Genomic DNA, 18,644 nt, shown 5'->3' on the forward strand with positions numbered 1-18,644 from the left:
ATGGGTTGCGATGATGTTCACTTTCCTCCATTGTTTTCGATGGATGGTCGTTTGGGTGTTTGCCGCTGCACTTGTCACGTGATTTGGTCGGTGGTCCCACGTGGGCTTGGTGTTTCACCTCCCAGTTACACAGTGCTAGTTACGCAATAAAACCATGATGAACCACCAACGCGAATTATCATCACCCTACCCATGCCTTCCTCCTCTCTTCCTCACCAAAATCACCTTGTTCCCATCATAGCACGACCCACTGCAAGGTCATCACGATCACACTCTGCTGTACGTAAGAAGAGAACAGCCAAGATCTCTCAGAGTACCCTGCAAATAGTATACCCAACCACCCACGAATCGTATATTGAGCATCCAAAAGGTCACTGTGGATCCTGCCCATCTGTGTGACCATCGAGAAGCAAAAATCAAGCATGTCATCTCAGCGGCTGCTGCAATATGACACCAACTGTGAGCTCAAATCAACTCTATGTTTGCGAGAATGACAAGGGGGCACAGTACACCTACCTGTCGGACTATTTTTCCTTTCTCTGACTGACTTTGCTCTTCTTGCAGATCCGCTATACGGAATATCATTTTCCAACTCTTCCTCGCATCCATTCCGCATAGCTCTAACGACCGTATCAAACTCACCATCCAACAAGCTGATCGTCGTTGATCATCCCCAATCACACCATCATCATCACCACCACCACCACCACCATCATAATGCATATTCCACATCGAACGATTTCCAGCAGATAGCTAGTACTTCTCTGAACTTTCCAGCTACGAAGGTAGGCTGGGAACCTAAAGAGTCTTTATCTAGTGTAGGATATGAGGATAGTGGTGGAAGAGGGGAATTGATAGCTACTTCGGGTGATGCTCTGAGGATATACGAAGTTGCAAAAGAGTGGAGTAGTCCAAATGACGGTGGATATATAAATAAGAGTAATAATGGTTGGGTGGATCCTACTTCTTCGAACGAAGGTAGTTATACGGTTAAAAGTTGTAGTGTTCTTACTAATGTGAGTTTCACCCAAGTCTACAAAAGCCACACAGTACCTCTGTCGATAACATGGGCTCTCACACACTGACTATGCTATCTTTTTGTTGAATCTGCTAAACAGAGTAAAGTCCCCCACGCATCTTTACCACCCGTAACTTCCTTCAGCTGGAATCCAGTCTCTCCACAATCTATCGTGACATGCTCGATAGATACGACAGCTACTTACTGGGATATAAATACGTCTCAGGCTAAGACTCAGCTTATTGCTCATGATAGAGCGGTGTATGATCTGTGAGTCCAATCCTACATCGCCTTTTCCTTTTCGTGCTACTTGATATACGTATCCTGACTTATCATGCCGAATTGGTTCTTCGACATAGATCATGGCTACCAGACTCATCAGACATATTCGTCTCGGTCGGTGCAGATGGTTCATTACGTGCATTCGATCTCAGACAACTTGAACATTCAACTATATTGTACGAGTCAAGTAAGGATACGCCTCTAGCTAGGATAGCATTCAGCAAGAAAGAACAGTAAGTGATCCTCTCCCTCACCTCACCTATCTACTAAGCTGATGAAGTGCATATCTAGACACATGATGGCATGCTTCGGGTTAGACGATTCCAAAATCCTAGTATTAGATATGCGTAGCCCCGGACAACCCGTTGCTGAACTTGTGGGACATTCCGCTCCGTTAGGTGCTTTGGCGTGGGGTGCACCAGGACGAGGTGATTCGACAGGCGGCGGATGGATAGCAAGTTGTGGTCCGTTGAAACTTTTCCAATAACAGAATAACTTGTATAGCTGATTTCGGATTTCGCATATTTATCGTTTGCAGGCGACGACTCTCAGTTGTTATTATACGACCTTACTTCCCCTTTACCCGAATCTCAATCACGTTCTACATCTGCCACCAAGCCCACTCGACCAAGCACAAACTCACACACAAACTCCAATACGAACACCAATTCGTATGGTAATTTATCACCACCTATCACCCCGGACTCTCGATCGATATCAAGGGGTGAATCGTCGACATCTCAGAGAAGTGGGAGTAGTAGTAGCGATCCGATGGAGATCTTACCTGTTAGAGGTTGGACAGCAGATAACGAAATTAACAATTTGGCATTTTCAGAAAAAGGTGATTGGGTTGGTTGTGTTAGTGGAGGTAGATTGAATGTTTTGGCAATGTGATATGACTTTACATTAGAAATATACCCTTCATTACATATTTCCCAATTTTCCGTATACATTTACTGCATTTTTCTGCTTATATAACATTTATTGCTTATTCCTTCCGCTTCATTAGAATTTGCCGTTTTCATTTATCTTATTCTGTCCTACTTAATTCCATATATATATCTGTTTGTGATTAAGAAGAATGCAAGTTGTAAGATAAGATTCGACTATGAAGAGTTATGATCCCAGAGCAAGAAAGAACCTACTTTATCAATTAAGTTGAATATGCAAAAGGTAATCGCATCAGTTTGCCCTTCATGCCAAACCAACATGAGTAGAAAAGGCTTTGTAGCTGGAGCAGGTACCAAGATGTCTGATGACATGTCATTGTATCGTCACATGTCGCATGTAGTATGAGAGTTGAACTTCATATAAAGTTGATGATGCATGTGAATGTAACTGTATATTTGATTGAGTTATTATCATCATTTCTATGGAAACTAATAGAAAAAAAATACATTTTCAGATTTCAGCTACATTGCTATAATCGTTCGAGTACGAGTTTTGAGTATGTCTCTATAAAATCACTCTTCTACCCAATTCACCCAACTGTCTAACATCTTCATTAGCACCTTTTGTTGACGTGGTCGTTGTCGTCGACCAATCCTTCTTCAATTCATTACTTGGACTGTTACTTGTGCTTCCTCCACTGGGTATTCTCGGACTGGCTCCACCACCATTTCCATTAGGACTAGGTAAAACATTCCCATTGGAAGTATCCAAAGTGGTTCGCAAAGGAGGTAATGTTAATCCTGGTCCATTCACACCACCATTTCCATTCCCAGTGTTACTTGAATTGTTCAATAGAGTAGACGATATGGACATTTTTGGTGATCTACCTGGGGCAGCAGCCAACCCTAGATCACTCGACCCATGACCATGTCCATTGGAAGGTTGAGGAGGTTGTAATCTGAGCGATTGATTAGGTGAAGAATGGGTAGACGACGATTCAACACCCCTAGAGTTCGAGTTGGAAGTGTTCGAAACTTGTCTTGAATGCCCTCCATTGACGTGAGGTGCATTGGAATTATCATTTTGATTCGAAGGATACCTTCTAGGATCCGTATTTCCATCACTTCCTCCTAGTCCAACTCTGAATTTGGTTTCGGGTGATAATCTCTCTGGATCAGGTTTCGTTTCGTAACCTCTGCTATCCGGTCGGGAATATGCGAATGGATATTGTGCTTGGGAAGGCGAACCGGTAGCTGAACTCGTGTCATCCGCAGGAGGATAAGAAGTTACTCGATTGGTATTACGAGCTTGCATACCGTAAGGATGGAACCTCTCTGATCCTGGAGGAGGTTGGTTAGGGTACATTGGAGGTACAGACATGTGTCGACCTGGATATCCCGAACTGTCGTACTGTTCTCGTCGGGGTGGTAAGGCCTGTTGATATGGTGCAGAGGGACCTCGAATGTTTCCCTGAGGGGGTAGAGGAGGTAAGGCAGGTGAAGCTCGATCATCATATCCGTTTCGAGGGTATATAGGTGGTGGAGGGTATGGTCGACTGAACATCCCTCCCCCTCCGTCATTCCTTGGTGAAGGTGGTCTTTGACCGGATGAAGGATAGGCAGTAGGAGGAACCACAACGGAATAAGGTGGTCCGTTGGGTGAAGAGACTGCAGTCACAGGAGCGGATTGAGAAGGAGGAATGAAGTTGGACGAAGAGGAAGATGCAGATGGTGGTCTTCTACCGGTCGCACCGAATTCTTGTTCTCTTCGATGTTCCCATTCTGGCCATATACCAGGTGTGACCCTCAAAGAAGCCAATGCGGGAAGTTGGTGAGGTAGAGGAAGAGGGTTGTGGACATCGCCTTGAGGATTATGTTTACTGGAATATGCGACAACATGGAACTTCTTTAATTTGCCTGTTACCGGATGGGTCATCGAGGTAGAGTATGTCTGCTTGATTAGACTTTCCTGACGACGAGATGAAGATGGTCCAGGATAGTATCCGTTGTGTTGACCGTACGGGGAATCAGATCGGGAAGGTGGTGGAGAAAGGGATTCAGAAGATCTATCAGGAGACAAGATATTCAGCATCAAAGCTCGAGAAAGATAGAAAATCCAGTGATAAGACGTACTCGGTATAGACGAGGAAACCGCCACCTCCTACTCTCGAAGCACCCCATCTCCTTCCATCAGTCCATCGACGCATATTGGTTTCCTCTAGATGAGCACACAGATATCTCATCAGCTCGGCTGGCTGTTTCCTGCGAGGAAGATCGATATCTTCGACTCACCTTCTTCCCATACCCAGACAGTACCTGGCCTGATCATGGCTCTCTCATGTCCTGTGAGTCGTCTTGTCACTCGAGGTACGATACCCAATCTTACAGCTTCGAGAATATGAATTCTAAGAGATCATACAAGATATCATCAGCTTCATATTACTTTCGTCATTCGTCGACGAGTATCGACGAATGTGCGACTCAGATTACTTACGCATCGACGGGCGACTTGAGCGCACAGATGGCAGCGGGCTGCTGCGTTGATGATCCTTGGTACATCTCCATGTTGAACGGATGTGCAATGGATTCAATGCGAAGAGGAAGATTGGAGGGAAAAGGGGAAGGTTGATCCTTGTTGAGAAGTAAAGGTCTACAGCTAGGTTGATGAGGTTGAGGATAAGGAAAACAAGGTGTGTATGTGTGATGTTGTCTAAGGCGCAATGGCGATGGATCTAATGATCTAAAATGATTATACGGTAAAAAAGCTTCCTTTGGAATAGAATGAAAATGTTGGACTCCGGATATTCAATGTTGATCGATGTACCAAAGCTGACTTTATTGGTTTTATAGCTGATCGCGGTATAGTAGGTCGTAGGAAGGAAAGGAAAGAATAGTCGTCGTCGTGATAATGTTGGATGTCGGACGTTGAATGTTGTGAGGTCCTACTAAGGTTATTTTTATTGATTTTAATCAAATTGTTTAAAACGAACAAGTCTAATGGACACAACCTTCTTTTCGTTTTATGAGTTCCGTCTCGACTTTGTCTTGTGTTGACTCAACTTGACTAGGTATCCTTGTTAACCTTCTGATTGAAACCTGACTAGGAGGTTGAGAGTCTAAATTTGAAGGCTGATATACTGAGACAGGGTTGTATGTATTCTTTCAATGACAAACGCGTGGAATAGGCGCAAGACGAACAGGTGAGATACGGTGCTCTCAATTGAGTCCGGAAATGGCGGTTGATTCTTGATCCTTGTCTTGGGTCTTGGTATGATGAGGAGGAGTTGGTTCCTGACGTAAGCCCACCGGAACACGATACAAGTGATGGGTCGTGCTCAAGTTGATTGATATAGAGGGAAGAAGTAGAGGGAAAGATATGTCGAATTGTAAATCGATTGTCGAGTGATATTTATATATAGATTGCAGTTTATGGTATGATCGAAGGAGGTAAAGGGGATCTGAGAAAAGAGATGTACGGGGGAATTTAAGTCTCTTTTCGTTTTACTTATTTATCTCTTCTTCTTCGTCTTCTTCGTCTTCTTCTTTCTTGTTCGCTTGTCGTCGGTAAAGCAGGATGAGAGTATGTATATCTTTTGATGGTATATGAATCAAGGAAGTAAATTGGTTCCTTTTTTGGCTATATGACTTCGCGATCTACCTACATGGACCAAACCTCGTCTATTTGTAAAATGCTTAAAATACTAACCCAACCTTGATCAGAAGCCGGAAAAACAGGCTACATACCGTGTTGTACGAGTAGAACCAACCAGTGACGATGTGGGTGGTGAGCTCGGAAAGCTAAAGCCGCAGCAGCATGTCATTACTGTTGGGGATCAAGGGAGGGAATTTAAGCTATATTTGGGTTTTTACCAATTTCCCTCCTGTGTATGGTCCCTTTTTTTGCTTGGGTGTGGTGAACGAAATTTAGAACCCTTTTTCCCATGAAGCAGGAGCAGCAGCAGGAGCAGGAGCCATTCCGCAACTCTTCGTTCAACAGCTAAGAGAAGAGGAAGCCTGTGCATGTGCTTTTAGGGATTGCGTAATAGGTTGGATACATAGATTCAATTTCGCTCAGTCCAATCACTCTTCAATTGCCGATAACTATATTTTCATTGCGGTATCTTTCACTTGGCTTAGTTTAGCTTTAGCTTGGTATCCGCAATGAGACAGACAAAGAGGTACAGCACAAATACTTGCATTCGAGTTGTTTCGTCTCACCACGATACAAGCAATTATACGGTGAAACTTTCAAATAGGAGTGTTTTACGGTTGTTGTGCTTATGCAAAAGATCATACAAATTTATAAATAGGTCCGCTGAGGACTTTTTGCCCCATTCATCGGCTTTCATCCCTCCACAGCGTTTGAGAGTAACAGGGTAGGGTTTTTGATTGGAGATGGACTCAATTATGTTGTGACATAGCTTTCGATCACGGGATCGACACCTACCACCTGGTCAGATCGCTAAAAGAGGATCCTCTCTCGCTGTAAGCAAAGTGCGTCTTCCTTTCCCTTGTTCGCTTGGCTTGATGTGATCCAGATACCTCCACTTCAAGCAAGCCTCTTAACCGTATCTCAAGTCTTTATTGACATCGCGTCATAAAGAGATCTCATCCCAGGGGCGGTACAGTTTAGTCAGGTCAATCCTCTTCTCGTAAACGAACCTCTCAACGGTAATTGCTCTTAGCTCAAACCCCCGCACACATGCTTCATATCGTTACGCACCACGCACCTTCTTCCGCCGATGGGCTGATGGGAAAGGTGTCGTTTATAGACGGTTAATGAAACGGAAAAATCGGATTTTGTCTAGAGAGATACGTGGGTTTCACAAACGTGTTTATGCATTTGGGGCCGGAACCTTCTGACAAAAGTTGGTGCAGTACGGTACGTCTATTCCTCGTCAGACCAGATCCTTCACTGTCAGCTCTCTTCACCCCTCCTTTTCCCAGTCACAAGGTCAGAGAAAAGAAGAAGGCCCGATCACGGATCCAAGAAAAGGTGGAAACTACCTGGCTAAAGATGATCCCGAATTGTCACTCATTTACGTCATCCCAAACACTTTATTTTTCTTTATTGATCCTTTTTCTGCTCGTTCCCGATCGGTCACTTGCTCGCGAGATCTCCGAAAAAGCACAGTAGCGTTAAATTTAACCCTAATTTGAGGTAGGGCGTACCTTCTGCAATCGTCCATCTGCTGTAACAGGTCGTAACCCCCACTACGACTTTTAGCCTCAGTCAGCTAGGTGAAATCTTCAGCAAGCAACTATTTCGATCCAATCAAGCTGGTGTAGATTCCTCGCGATGAAGGAAGGGATACACGTTCACTCAGATCCCGTTCAAACCAAGGAGCGGGAAAGGTGTGATCGTTTGAAACTCAAGTCAAGCAAGGATTAAGCTTGTCGGAAGTAACCCTAGACCAAAACGGTAGTTTTCCTCACGTAAGACGTCCCCGAAACGATTGCTTCTTTGGGTAAGATCTGATGAAACTTACTGTGCAATCGGGAACTGAAACTGCTATTGTAGCTCTGTACCTGTATCCAGAACTTTTCCTTTCCTCACCAACAGTCAAGTCATGGCACGTACAAGGATATACGGCCGATTAATCCGGGATTGAGCTAACTTGCTTGAGAGTATTCATTTGAACTTGTTTCGAGCTTTGTTGGTCTGCGTCATCTTCACTATTCAAACACCGTATATTCGTAGAAGAATGCATCCGGTGCCTCTATAATGGTAGCTTGGTTTCGTACTTTTGATTTGCAACGATGCACGTCCGTAACCTTGTATGCAACCTTTGGAAGGGTACTCCCAGGCGGCTTCTGACACAGATGAAAGATGTAAATACGTGTATTATATCGTCCAGGCTTGCTCTGATAATGGACCTTCTGGCTGATCATGTTCGACCCACGATCTCAACTCTCAAACGAAAGGATGACGCACTGCTAACGTATAGTACAGGATCGTCGCATCCGGTGACAAACACCGGACATGCCGGAGAGGCGTTATTGGCGATCATCCATTCAGAGTGATGACCACGGAGTTGATCTTCTTCCGTTTATATCGGAATGTCAGTCCTGATCGTCGTTTGTCGTCGATCCCAAGAGCAGTAGACTAGGGTGACAGAGTTGAAAAGGAGAAATATACCAGAGACGGAATGAAATCGTCTGCCGCACGGGTCGTCTCGCATAGTCCCCACAGGAGGCTAAAGCGAAGAGGGATCTGACGAATCGCTGCTCGAAAGCTGCTGTATCAATCTACACATTCAAATGGAACCCGTCTTAACCATCTCCATGCAGACTCATTTCACGAGCACGCCCAGAGATAACGAGGATCCATGTACTTTGTTCATTTAACGTCAAAGGACCTGCCACATGATGTACCGACCATTCTGCCACTCCTGGAGTAGGTATAAACGTATAAACATCAGTGTGACTCGAAGGTATGTGCAAATGAGTAGTATTGGCAGGATCGTGATCTAGCTGGTTATAGAATATAATTATTTGTCTTGCACTTTACAATCATACGACTGGAACTTTGGACGTTAGACGCTCTCTGTGGGTTTCCAGTCCTCAGAAGTGAGGGAAAGGGGGTTAGTGTTGTTCTTTCGACGGATGTTAGTGTTGATTCTGAAGCAGCAACGAATAAGATTTCGATAGAGTGACGAAGCATAGATCGACCACTGCCCACAACGGGGTTGATATAGCCTGTACATTGTCTGATGAAATTGTATTTTACATATACATCCCCAATCAAGCTCATGTTGTGGCAGCCACACGGGTTGTTGTACACAAAAATCCTGATATACCACCCATTAGGTTGTCGCATACTCTTCATGCATGATTTCCCGTACACCATGATATACCTCTCTCAGCACTTCAAATCCAGGACGTAAATTCTATTTCCAACCCATGTCATGTCATTACACTGAACCGCTCATATGATTGAATTACGGTGAACTCACGTTGAAAGCTACCACTACCCCTTGTCCGTCCTTCTTCACTATACCTAGATAATATCTTGCAGAGAACCTAAACAGAGCTTGATTCAAGATGGTTGTCGATATGTCAGACAGAGGTATGAAGGTATTGAACGATCTTAAAGGTATGTAGATTCGATCGGAAGGTTTGAGAGGCCAAGGGAATGATAGACCCCGTATAGTCGACAGTTGAATACCTAAATTAGGTAAGGGGTTGATCGATTCTGTATATTGAAATGTCAGTCGTCGGAATGAGGGCGATTCATATGCTGGTTCATATGAGATGGCATACTCACCATATATGATGGTATTGCACCTGGTATATGTATACATCAAGAGGGAAATGATCCATCCAAAGGTTATAAGCTACATTGAATTGACACTAGACTTATGAGCATGAGTGGGAAGTCATTTACCGAATCTACTCACCATCTGCTCATCCCAATACAAGTGTCTACCTGCCAATAACGCCTGGAAATCTGGCCATAAGGATTGTTTCCACCCGAAACACACCCAGATGGATACGATGACAAGATCTCTCAGACCCCATCCATCCCCTCTACTTTTCTTGCCGTTCTTCAGTCGGTGGAAGTTGAATACTCTGTACTCGACATGATTGTTATCGGCACTAGGGCCAAGCTGTGTTTTGACGATGTCCAATTGTGGATGATCGACCAACGGACGCGTTATGGTACGCGCATGATGAGGATGGGAGGGTTGCATACCATCGTCACTTGGGCTGAAAGTATGCAGGTAGGATGATGATGTTGTTGTCGTGGAATGCTTCGTGGATGACGAGTATTCTTTCTTTGTTTTTATTTCGGAATCAAGTGCGTCACATAGCCGAGTGACCACCAAAAATGGGGAAACCATCTTTTGTTATTTCGACGTTTCTTCATATTCTTGAGCATACATCATTGTAAGACGACTAATCATAAGATGAACCAAAGCATATAGTAGCTACTATAGTAGATCCTCGAGCATGCAGTCCTCTCAAGGATCATCATCAGGATCAGGTTTCAATGTGAGTCGTGCAATTCCCAACTAACAAGTAGACCTGAATGGCATGACCAATCATCAATGTGCACTGATCAACACCTTTGCATCTACAGAGCGGTCCTTCTCAACCTCCGCAATCTCAAAATGGACAGTACTATCCTCTTCCTACCTCTATCTTTCCTATCACCGGCTCGAGAGCAGCTGGTGTCGATATTCAAACCAACAACAACCCGCAACCCCCAATCATCGCTCATGGCTTAACCCAAGCTGAGATAAATAGGCATCAACGTCCAGCTCATGTAACAGGTAACGAGGCTGAGGGGGAAGACTTTAGGGCTGGGTTCTTCCCTATTCCTGGTACCAAATGGTCTTGGAATACCGTAGGGAATGGGAACCAAGAGCAACCAATTCGGGCGGGGAATAGTGGTAATCAGAGTCAAGCGGAATCTTCTTCTATAAATTACGATGGGACTATACAAGGTGAACAATCAAAAGCTTCAAGCTCATCAGCAGCAGGAGGAGGAGGAGGAGGGAATGCAGATCCAATATCAGCTTTCCTATCTGAGATGCCGACTAGAGCTGAAGATCCCACAAGACACGTTTTATGGACAGAATTGATCAAGTTGAAAACTAGGACATTGGAATTGCAAATTGCAGAAGCTAGGAAGAAAGAAAAGGAAGCTGAATTGGAGATTATGAGGTTGAAAGCTGGTGCTGCGGCAAAAGATAGTGGTGTTGGAACAGACAATGTAATATCGAGTAATCACGGAGGTCAGAACTTGTTAGCTGGATCCTCGAAGAATAGTCATAACAACGAGGTCGATCATTATTCGATCAACCCGCAGTCCACTCCTCCCAACATACAGCAACAACAACAGCAGAACCACCCGTCGAATCCCTTCGTCCCCCACAGTCAAGCTCAAATTCAACCTCAATCCCAGCCTGTCATGTCCCCTTTCGACCTGGAAGCGATGCTTTCCACTGAAAATCTCGATAATTTCTTATCATGGCTACCTGATCTGGGTGATCATTCTTTACCTGATATATCATCTCTGGCTCCTAACACGGATTATCCTACCAACAATCATAACAACGGTAACATGCCATTCTCCTTGGAACATCCAACTAATCTCCTACCTCAAAATACGACATTCCCTCCATCGGTGAACATGTCTATCACCGAACCAAACACTCTGCCTCAGCCTCAATCTTCGCCTCAGCGACGACGTAGTGCATCTGCAGAGGAAACGTCTCCTGCTCAACTACAGCCGCCGAGTAAGAAGAGTAGGCGTGGTACGGAGAAGAAGATCGTTAGTGAACATATCTCAGGTTGTATGGGCTGTAAGAAGAACATAGCAAGGATAATGATTCGTTCGCCTAAATCTACTATGCCCGAACCGATTATCGTCCAGTTGAGTTGTACGGGATGTAAGCCGATCAATCAACCATCTAGTACGAATAACGGTATAGGCACGGTGGAGACTAGGAAGAGAATCAGGGTACAGATGGAGATTGACGATGAAGAGACGAAAGTGAAAGAAAGGAAACAATGGTGCGATGTATGTCAAAGGATCATAGCCTCCGGACAGATCCTGGGAGGAGACGAAAATGAATCGGTCAGTAGTATGACGGAAATTGTCTGTGGGGAATGCGATTCGAAATATCAGAGATGTACTGATGTAAGTCTGGTTCTCGTTTGCAAACATGGTATGAACATGGATGCTGATGGGGGTGCGTTGGGTTAGTGCGGAGGAGGTGGTGGTTCTAGGATAGGTATAGGAAAATGGAGGATGAAGCAGGTTTTCCATCCTGGTAGGAAGACTTGCAGTTTGAATCATACCAGGTAAGTTTATACTATCACATCAATATTCCCCTCTTCATCATCTTCTGCCGAAATATACTCCTGTGTATTCGCGGAATGTGGTACTGATGATAACATTTTTCTCAGACTCGGTGATCGTATCCGTGAGATGGGAGTTCATGTTACCCCGTCTGACTTCACACCTGAACAAATCAAGGAGGTCTTAACGCGTTGTAAGGCATTGTGGAATGAGAAGACTCTAGCTCGGTTAGCTGTCCCTGAGATGTTGGAGTGAGTCCTTCCCTCTCTAGCTTTTCAATATCGGGAGCTGACGAGTTCATCATTGCGATTAGGGTTGACTTGCCACCTGGATTGAGTAATCCATTGAGGGACTTTGCCGACGTCGATGATATCATCACTAGGAATTGGCCAAGTAGAGAAGCGATGATCAGAGCGGATGGTTTAGATCCGAACAAATTCAAAAGGATGATATCTCTCATCGTGCGTTGTTGCTCCGTGCGATGCGAATATATGATCCGACTGACGTTCTGTTCTGGCTCGATGATACTAGTGGTCACACTCGAAACCCCGACGAAGCGTTCGTACGGTCGACTTGGAAGAGGAATGGTCCAAGGATGTAGATAATGATGATGATCTGAGCACGGTGTTGGCTCACGTCAAGAGAAGTGAGTGAATCGCCATTGGACATCTTGATGCCAAAACCGATTGATCATGTAATGCTCCACAGCGAACGTGGTTATTCCCCCTGGTTCGGAACTCATCGGAATGTGGGGAGGAGAATGGAATCTTCAGAGTGAGTATAATCACCACTTTGCTGAGCTATCAACGCATTGTATAAGGGAAGTCCGCTGATTTGTCGTGCTCTTCACAGACGGCTCATTACTTATATCAACGTTTATACCGTTCGAAGGTGCAGATGGAGAAGATTCGACTGCTTTATCAGTCGGGGAGATGATAACGAAAGTGCAGTCGCTACAACAAGAGATCAATGCTGAACGTACAGAACAAGCTAAGAGGGAAGGTAAACAACCTGATTTGTTACCGCCTTGTGAGCATTTATGGACTGTTTCGGGGGTAAGTCAATCTCATCATTATATGCTGGCAATAAAAGTTGCAAGCTGACTGGGGTACCTGTGAACAGGGCTATATCCCGCTAGTGAGAGAAAGGTTCGCCGACATTCTCATAAGGAAAAGATCGTTCGTGCATGTCGAAGAGTACCTGACTAGACATCCGGAATTCATCGAATCTATACGTGCTAGGCCAGGTCAGTTTCACTTTCCCCTCGTCATCATAAACAAACAGGATGCTGATGCTAATCATGACGATCTTGTGTAGTTGGTCTACATCCAGATATACATCGCCCCTTACCCCTCACTCAAAGCGCATCCGATGACGAACAGAGGGAGAAACAAGCTGAACCGTTGATATTGGTCAGATGGTTAGGTAAGGAGTTTGACGCAGCGAAGATCCTCGAGATCAAACAGATGGAATTTGGAGGAGGCGCAAAGAAGAAGAAGAGGAAGTTGTAAGGTCGAAGAAGCCTGTATAATGTATGTGTATGCACATGTAGAGAAGTCAATCGTAATCTCTGTCTGTATCTATGTCTTTTGCTATATGCAATCTGTGTCGGTTGGTTAAGATTATCAAGAACAACATGAACGACTCCAAGACCTAAACGGCCGTTCCGTTGGAATAGGTTGGGAATTGACACGGATCGCGTTCAACGTCATTCACCATTTCGATCATCTTTTTTTGCTATTTTCACGTTTCAACCTTTGAATTTCGCATAGATACATGTGCACACTCTGCCATCCACCCCCCTTTGTGGATAGTCCCAAGATATACCTTTTGCTTCTCACACTCACGCTCATGCTCGAATGCTGTACACGTCTATAATCATCTGACAAGCCAATCGGTGGACGGTAACAAAAGCAATAAAAACAACAATAACAAACGGTCATCTCACATCCGAAGATAAGATAACACGCAGGGGACGGAATAAAAAATGGCATATACACCTGGCGAAGCTACACCTCTACTAGGTCCCGCTTCGGCTGGACCATCCTCCAAGATACTCAGCGAGGTGGGTCACCGACATGTGGGCTATTCAAGTTGATCGCTTAGCTGACACCTGTTTGTTCGGAATCAATAGACAAAAGTATATCCGTTGATTCATCTGATAAGGGTTGATATCATGGCTCATATTGGTGAGTACTCAACTACCTACTTGAATCACACTAGCGAACGGGAATGTGAGGTTTGCTGATCGTTTGAGCTATAGATGCGCCATTGACCTATGAACAACTTTTGGCACCAGAGTCTACTTATACGATAGTACGGTATGTTTGCCTTTGCAATTATACGCTGTAGAAACAACAAGGGAGACTGACGATGTATATGCATATTATAGGCCGTTGACAGAGAAATACCTTGAACTGCAAAATCAAGCTGCTGGTGAGCAAACTTCCTCTTCATCGACACACCTTCGTCCACAAGACTGACGTTGACCTCCTTATCTGGTGTCAGTATTTTGCTTGTTGCTCAACAAAATCCAATTCACTAGAGACTCCAACCAACTTTCCATATCTACTTTATCGACTGCTCGAGCGAATTTATGTGAGATCTTGGCTATAAGGGTATTGAGTAAGTAAAATGTTCCATCGCTTTGCTGGATTCTGATTTCTGTATCTGTATAATGTAATACGACACGTGCTGATGATTAATCTGATGACGCGTATAGGAGGATGGTCAGAACGATCTTTACCACTTGCTACGGTGCTTTTAACTCCCTGGGCGTTATTTCAAGGTGCATCGGAAGAAGTCTTGGAAAGAGCAAAAGAAGAGGGAGATGATGATCTTTTGACACAGGGTGGAAATGCTTTGGAAGTGGGTATTTATCCTCTCCATTCTTCGAAATAGTTCATCGAGCTTGGTGTGCTAATTGTATCTTAGATGGCGATTATCAGTGGTTCGAAGAGGTTTATACGGAGTCCTTCATGTCAAAAAGTAATCGGTGAGTCGGCTTGACCCTGCTTGAGACACCCCATCACATTGCTGATAACCTTCTGGAAATGCACTACAGAGGGGATCTGGTCTGGTAGAATCATATACTCTGCTCTGAACGCCCATGCTCTAATAGCAGATGTGAGTGAGATGCACTTGCCGTCTGATCAGGCTCATGCTGACAAGCACTATGCATGCTTAGAATTATAAGAAGAAACCGATACAGATGTATAATCCGCACAAAGCACCTCTGCTGGATCATTATCGGTAAGCCCGCCTTTTCTATGGCTCAATCTACAGGTTGTATCTAAAGAGGGTTGTTGATGTTTACTCTCCATAACATCGCATCAGGCTGAAAGTCCCTCGTGTGCGATCAATGTTGGAATACGTGAACTTCCTTGTCCTTTTTACCCTTTATGTGATCGCTATAGAAGGACTGGATGCGAATAGGTTAAATGGGAGGGAATTGGCTTTTGTCATCTATGCCTTGGGTAAGCATCCAATATCGCATAAAGCAAATTGAGTATCAGAAGCCGACAAAGATACCATACATAGCTTTCTCTCTGGACAAATTGGCCGCCATACGAGAACATGGATTAAAAGGTTTGTCAACTTCCATGATCATAATCGGTCGAAGCTGACTGTTCGGAATACGTACACAGTGTTCAGTAGTAGTCTTGTCAATGGTTTTGACCTAGTGTTCATGTTGATCTACGCGGTGTACCTTGGAGCGAGAACATACGGATTTCATTACCATGATCAGAATGCCTTGGAGTTAGGTTCAGATTGGTTGGCTATTGGTGAGCTCAGACATCTCCATCGTCGCATATACATCACGAAGGGAGGACAACTCATAAAGTGGAATTGTAACCTGTTTAGGTGCCGTATTGATCTTTCCTAGATTGGCGTTTGTGACATTAGCCAACAACCTGATGGTTTTAAGTATACGGTCGATGTTGACTGAGTTCTTCTGTAAGTGTTCTTCTCTTGTTCACATTCACCGCACTTCCACTAACCAGCTTGAGCATAGTTTTGATGAGTGTCGGATTCTTCTGTTTCCTTGGTGAGTGTGATATACCCTCTCTGTGCATTCAAGATTCCATATTGATCACCTGCATTATATGACAGGGTTTCTATATGCCCTCTTCACACTTGGACAAGGGAAGTTTGCCTTGTCCCAGATAGGATGGTGGTTACTAGAGGTATATTTCGGCTTGGACGCATCTGGATTCGAACATGCTCGTGAGTTGGAATATTGTTATTATCAACATCATACATTAGACCAAACTCATAACTGCTATGTTCAGATGTATTCCACCCATTCCTCGGTCCAGTCTTGATGGTCTCATATGCTCTCCTCTCAAACACTCTTCTGCTTACTGTATTGGTTGCTATCCTTGGTAATACGTTTGCCACTATCAATGCGGATGCTGCGGCGGAAGTGAGTCATTCGTTGTGTATGTAAAGTCTGGACTAATAGAGTACTAGTCGATGTTCAGAAAGGCTGTATCGACTCTGGAAGGTGTCAAAGCGGGTAAGCCGATTGAACATATTCATCAAGCCGGTGATTAATTAACAAATGTGATGTAGACGCCGTATTCAGCTATCAACTCCCTTTCAACTTGGTTGCTGTAGTAGTCATGTGGCCGATGAGTTATATCCTTGGTCCGAGATGGTTCCACAAAGTCAATGGTGAGCTGACTGGTTCTCATCTCCTTCAAGATAGCTGACACAAGAGATTTATCAGTATCCATGATCAGAGTATCCAGTCTGCCTATACTCTTGGTCATCGCACTCTACGAGAGACAATCTTATCGCGAACAAACTTTGATGGAACAATTTGGCGACTTTGCGGAGAGGTATGTAGGTAATCTGCCTAGACGTATCAAGGCGGCAGGTGAGTTAGCGGTGTAATTCGTCGATTCAGGAACGAGCTGATCAGTGTTTGCAGCTGGATTTGATAATTTTGGCAATCGACATGATATCGAAACTGTCTTTGAGATCGAAAGAGAAGTGGGAGATTTCTATAGAGGATGGGACGACGACGTATTTGAGGAATCGGATTTCCAATTACCTCCGCCGATCGAATCAACCTCACCGTCTTCCTCATCAGACGAAGCTGAAGAAGACGAAGCGAAACGTCGGGTAAATCGAAAACTTGACAATGGATCTGCACCCACCAGTGCAACACCGACAAAATTGATGTTCACCGATTCAGCTGCGATGACAGCCTCGCCTTCTGGACTTGAGCATGATCTTGAGACGGGCAAGCCACCCTCTGAAGGTGTACCATCTCCCAAACCTGCTACGAGAAAACGAACGAGCTCGATGCCCTCCCAGCCTAGATCGCCTAATATCGATATTCGACCTCGACATCAATCTAACGCTCATGCTCTCGCCCACTCGCAAGCTCAGGGACCTATCACCAGGCCGAGGCGAAACTCTTCCATGCAGATGCATGGTCCTAGTCCGCTGGCTCAATTGTTCATGATGTCGCCTGAATCCGACAGAGGATTCCATAATAGGAGGAACTCGATGGCAGGTATTGCACTGAGTACTTCCCATCCTGCGCTCAATTCGATGTTGGGTCCGAATAGAAGACAAAGAACGATACTGCAGCCGACACCTCACCAACAGCAACAACATCAGCAACATGTCAAGTCTGGGTCAGAAGGTGATCTTCTTTCATCTGGACCAATTGGTGAGGTGGACGTGACTTCAAAAGTAGCTGCTAGGCTGAATAAGCCGAGACTCAATCGACCTGATATCACCCCGATCGTCGAAAGTAGACAAGCTTCTTTCAGTGGTAGTCACATGATGGGCGGACCTACTACTTCAGAAGGTTCAGTCACACCTACACCTACGATATCCAAAGGTACTGCAGCAAATTCATCTAGGACTGCACTAGATCAGAAAGAAGATAGTATATTAGGTAGCGCAGCCACAATCAAGAGTAATCAGAGTGCGCCATTCCCCGAATCTTCTATTGCTAGCGCACCGAGTACGACAAGGAGTGTACGATTCCCTGGATCACCTTCGATCACTCCGAACAACTCAAATCCACCCACAAGATCAGCTAGTCCATCGACGTCCAACTCTACATTGAGAATACCTTCTTCCTCTGGTACTGGTACTTTATCGGGCGGTGGACCCAAGTCGCCCCGGCCAAATATCATCAAAGCGAGTCAGGTCGAGGCTATGCAATTGAACAGACCCGAGGACGAAATAGGCGCAATGAATATGGGGATGGAGAAGAGGTTGGATGGGATCGAGAAGAGGCAGAAGAGGATTGAGGACATGTTGGAGAGGTTGTGTAGGGGCTTGGGTGAGAAGGATAGAGAGAGGGAGAGGGAGAGTTCAAGGGGCAGATGAGGATACGGGTCACCTTGATGAGTCCTCGACATTGGAGGGTATAATCGCATTGATGTCTACGTTGTATATTTGTATTAGTCTATGTTCAGCACAGTTTTCATATTGCATGCATCGTAATGAGCGTGGTGCCACAAACGCGTCCAGTGCGAAATTGGTTCCGTACAGTAGTATTTCAGTCAGTACATTACAAGGAAAAGACGCGTCCAGATATACTACTGTACCAGCCACTTTGACTGCCGCTCCTTCCTTCACCTTTCGTTCTTTCACCTCTTCCCCCTGCTGAAAG

General features: G+C 44.8%; 5 protein-coding genes across 5 annotated transcripts; 3 read left to right on the forward strand and 2 right to left on the reverse strand.

The window, feature by feature from the left end:
- Positions 1 to 422: 422 nt before the first annotated feature.
- On the forward strand, positions 423 to 2,194 carry L199_001815 (uncharacterized protein; the record flags this gene model as incomplete). The annotated part of the gene is made up of 6 exons (XM_064887568.1): positions 423 to 459; positions 565 to 1,016; positions 1,119 to 1,288; positions 1,378 to 1,533; positions 1,592 to 1,764; positions 1,839 to 2,194. The coding sequence occupies 6 exons, from the start codon at positions 423 to 425 to the stop codon at positions 2,192 to 2,194; spliced, it is 1,344 nt and encodes a 447-aa protein (XP_064743640.1).
- A 561-nt stretch (positions 2,195 to 2,755) lies between these two features.
- L199_001816 (uncharacterized protein) lies at positions 2,756 to 4,755 on the reverse strand (the record flags this gene model as incomplete). Its single annotated transcript, XM_064887569.1, has 4 exons — positions 2,756 to 4,256; positions 4,324 to 4,408; positions 4,483 to 4,595; positions 4,685 to 4,755. 4 exons carry the CDS (start codon positions 4,753 to 4,755, stop codon positions 2,756 to 2,758), a joined length of 1,770 nt encoding a protein of 589 aa, XP_064743641.1.
- A 4,241-nt stretch (positions 4,756 to 8,996) lies between these two features.
- On the reverse strand, positions 8,997 to 9,884 carry L199_001817 (uncharacterized protein; the record flags this gene model as incomplete). Its single annotated transcript, XM_064887570.1, has 4 exons — positions 8,997 to 9,080; positions 9,147 to 9,385; positions 9,458 to 9,527; positions 9,591 to 9,884. The coding sequence occupies 4 exons, from the start codon at positions 9,882 to 9,884 to the stop codon at positions 8,997 to 8,999; spliced, it is 687 nt and encodes a 228-aa protein (XP_064743642.1).
- Positions 9,885 to 10,143: 259 nt separating this feature from the next.
- On the forward strand, positions 10,144 to 13,512 carry L199_001818 (uncharacterized protein; the record flags this gene model as incomplete). Its single annotated transcript, XM_064887571.1, has 10 exons — positions 10,144 to 10,185; positions 10,274 to 11,839; positions 11,906 to 12,003; positions 12,109 to 12,252; positions 12,315 to 12,462; positions 12,533 to 12,647; positions 12,710 to 12,775; positions 12,854 to 13,056; positions 13,124 to 13,247; positions 13,319 to 13,512. The coding sequence occupies 10 exons, from the start codon at positions 10,144 to 10,146 to the stop codon at positions 13,510 to 13,512; spliced, it is 2,700 nt and encodes an 899-aa protein (XP_064743643.1).
- A 476-nt stretch (positions 13,513 to 13,988) lies between these two features.
- On the forward strand, positions 13,989 to 18,358 carry L199_001819 (uncharacterized protein; the record flags this gene model as incomplete). Its single annotated transcript, XM_064887572.1, has 20 exons — positions 13,989 to 14,066; positions 14,136 to 14,190; positions 14,265 to 14,322; positions 14,394 to 14,437; positions 14,510 to 14,626; positions 14,724 to 14,869; positions 14,936 to 14,996; positions 15,066 to 15,127; positions 15,189 to 15,253; positions 15,338 to 15,477; positions 15,542 to 15,589; positions 15,649 to 15,786; positions 15,866 to 15,958; positions 16,017 to 16,049; positions 16,115 to 16,228; positions 16,294 to 16,427; positions 16,475 to 16,520; positions 16,577 to 16,678; positions 16,734 to 16,883; positions 16,938 to 18,358. The coding sequence occupies 20 exons, from the start codon at positions 13,989 to 13,991 to the stop codon at positions 18,356 to 18,358; spliced, it is 3,105 nt and encodes a 1,034-aa protein (XP_064743644.1).
- Between the last annotated feature and the right edge of the window lie 286 nt (positions 18,359 to 18,644).

Source organism: Kwoniella botswanensis, chromosome 1, assembly GCF_036426115.1.
Source record: "Kwoniella botswanensis chromosome 1, complete sequence".
Taxonomy (NCBI): domain Eukaryota; kingdom Fungi; phylum Basidiomycota; class Tremellomycetes; order Tremellales; family Cryptococcaceae; genus Kwoniella; species Kwoniella botswanensis.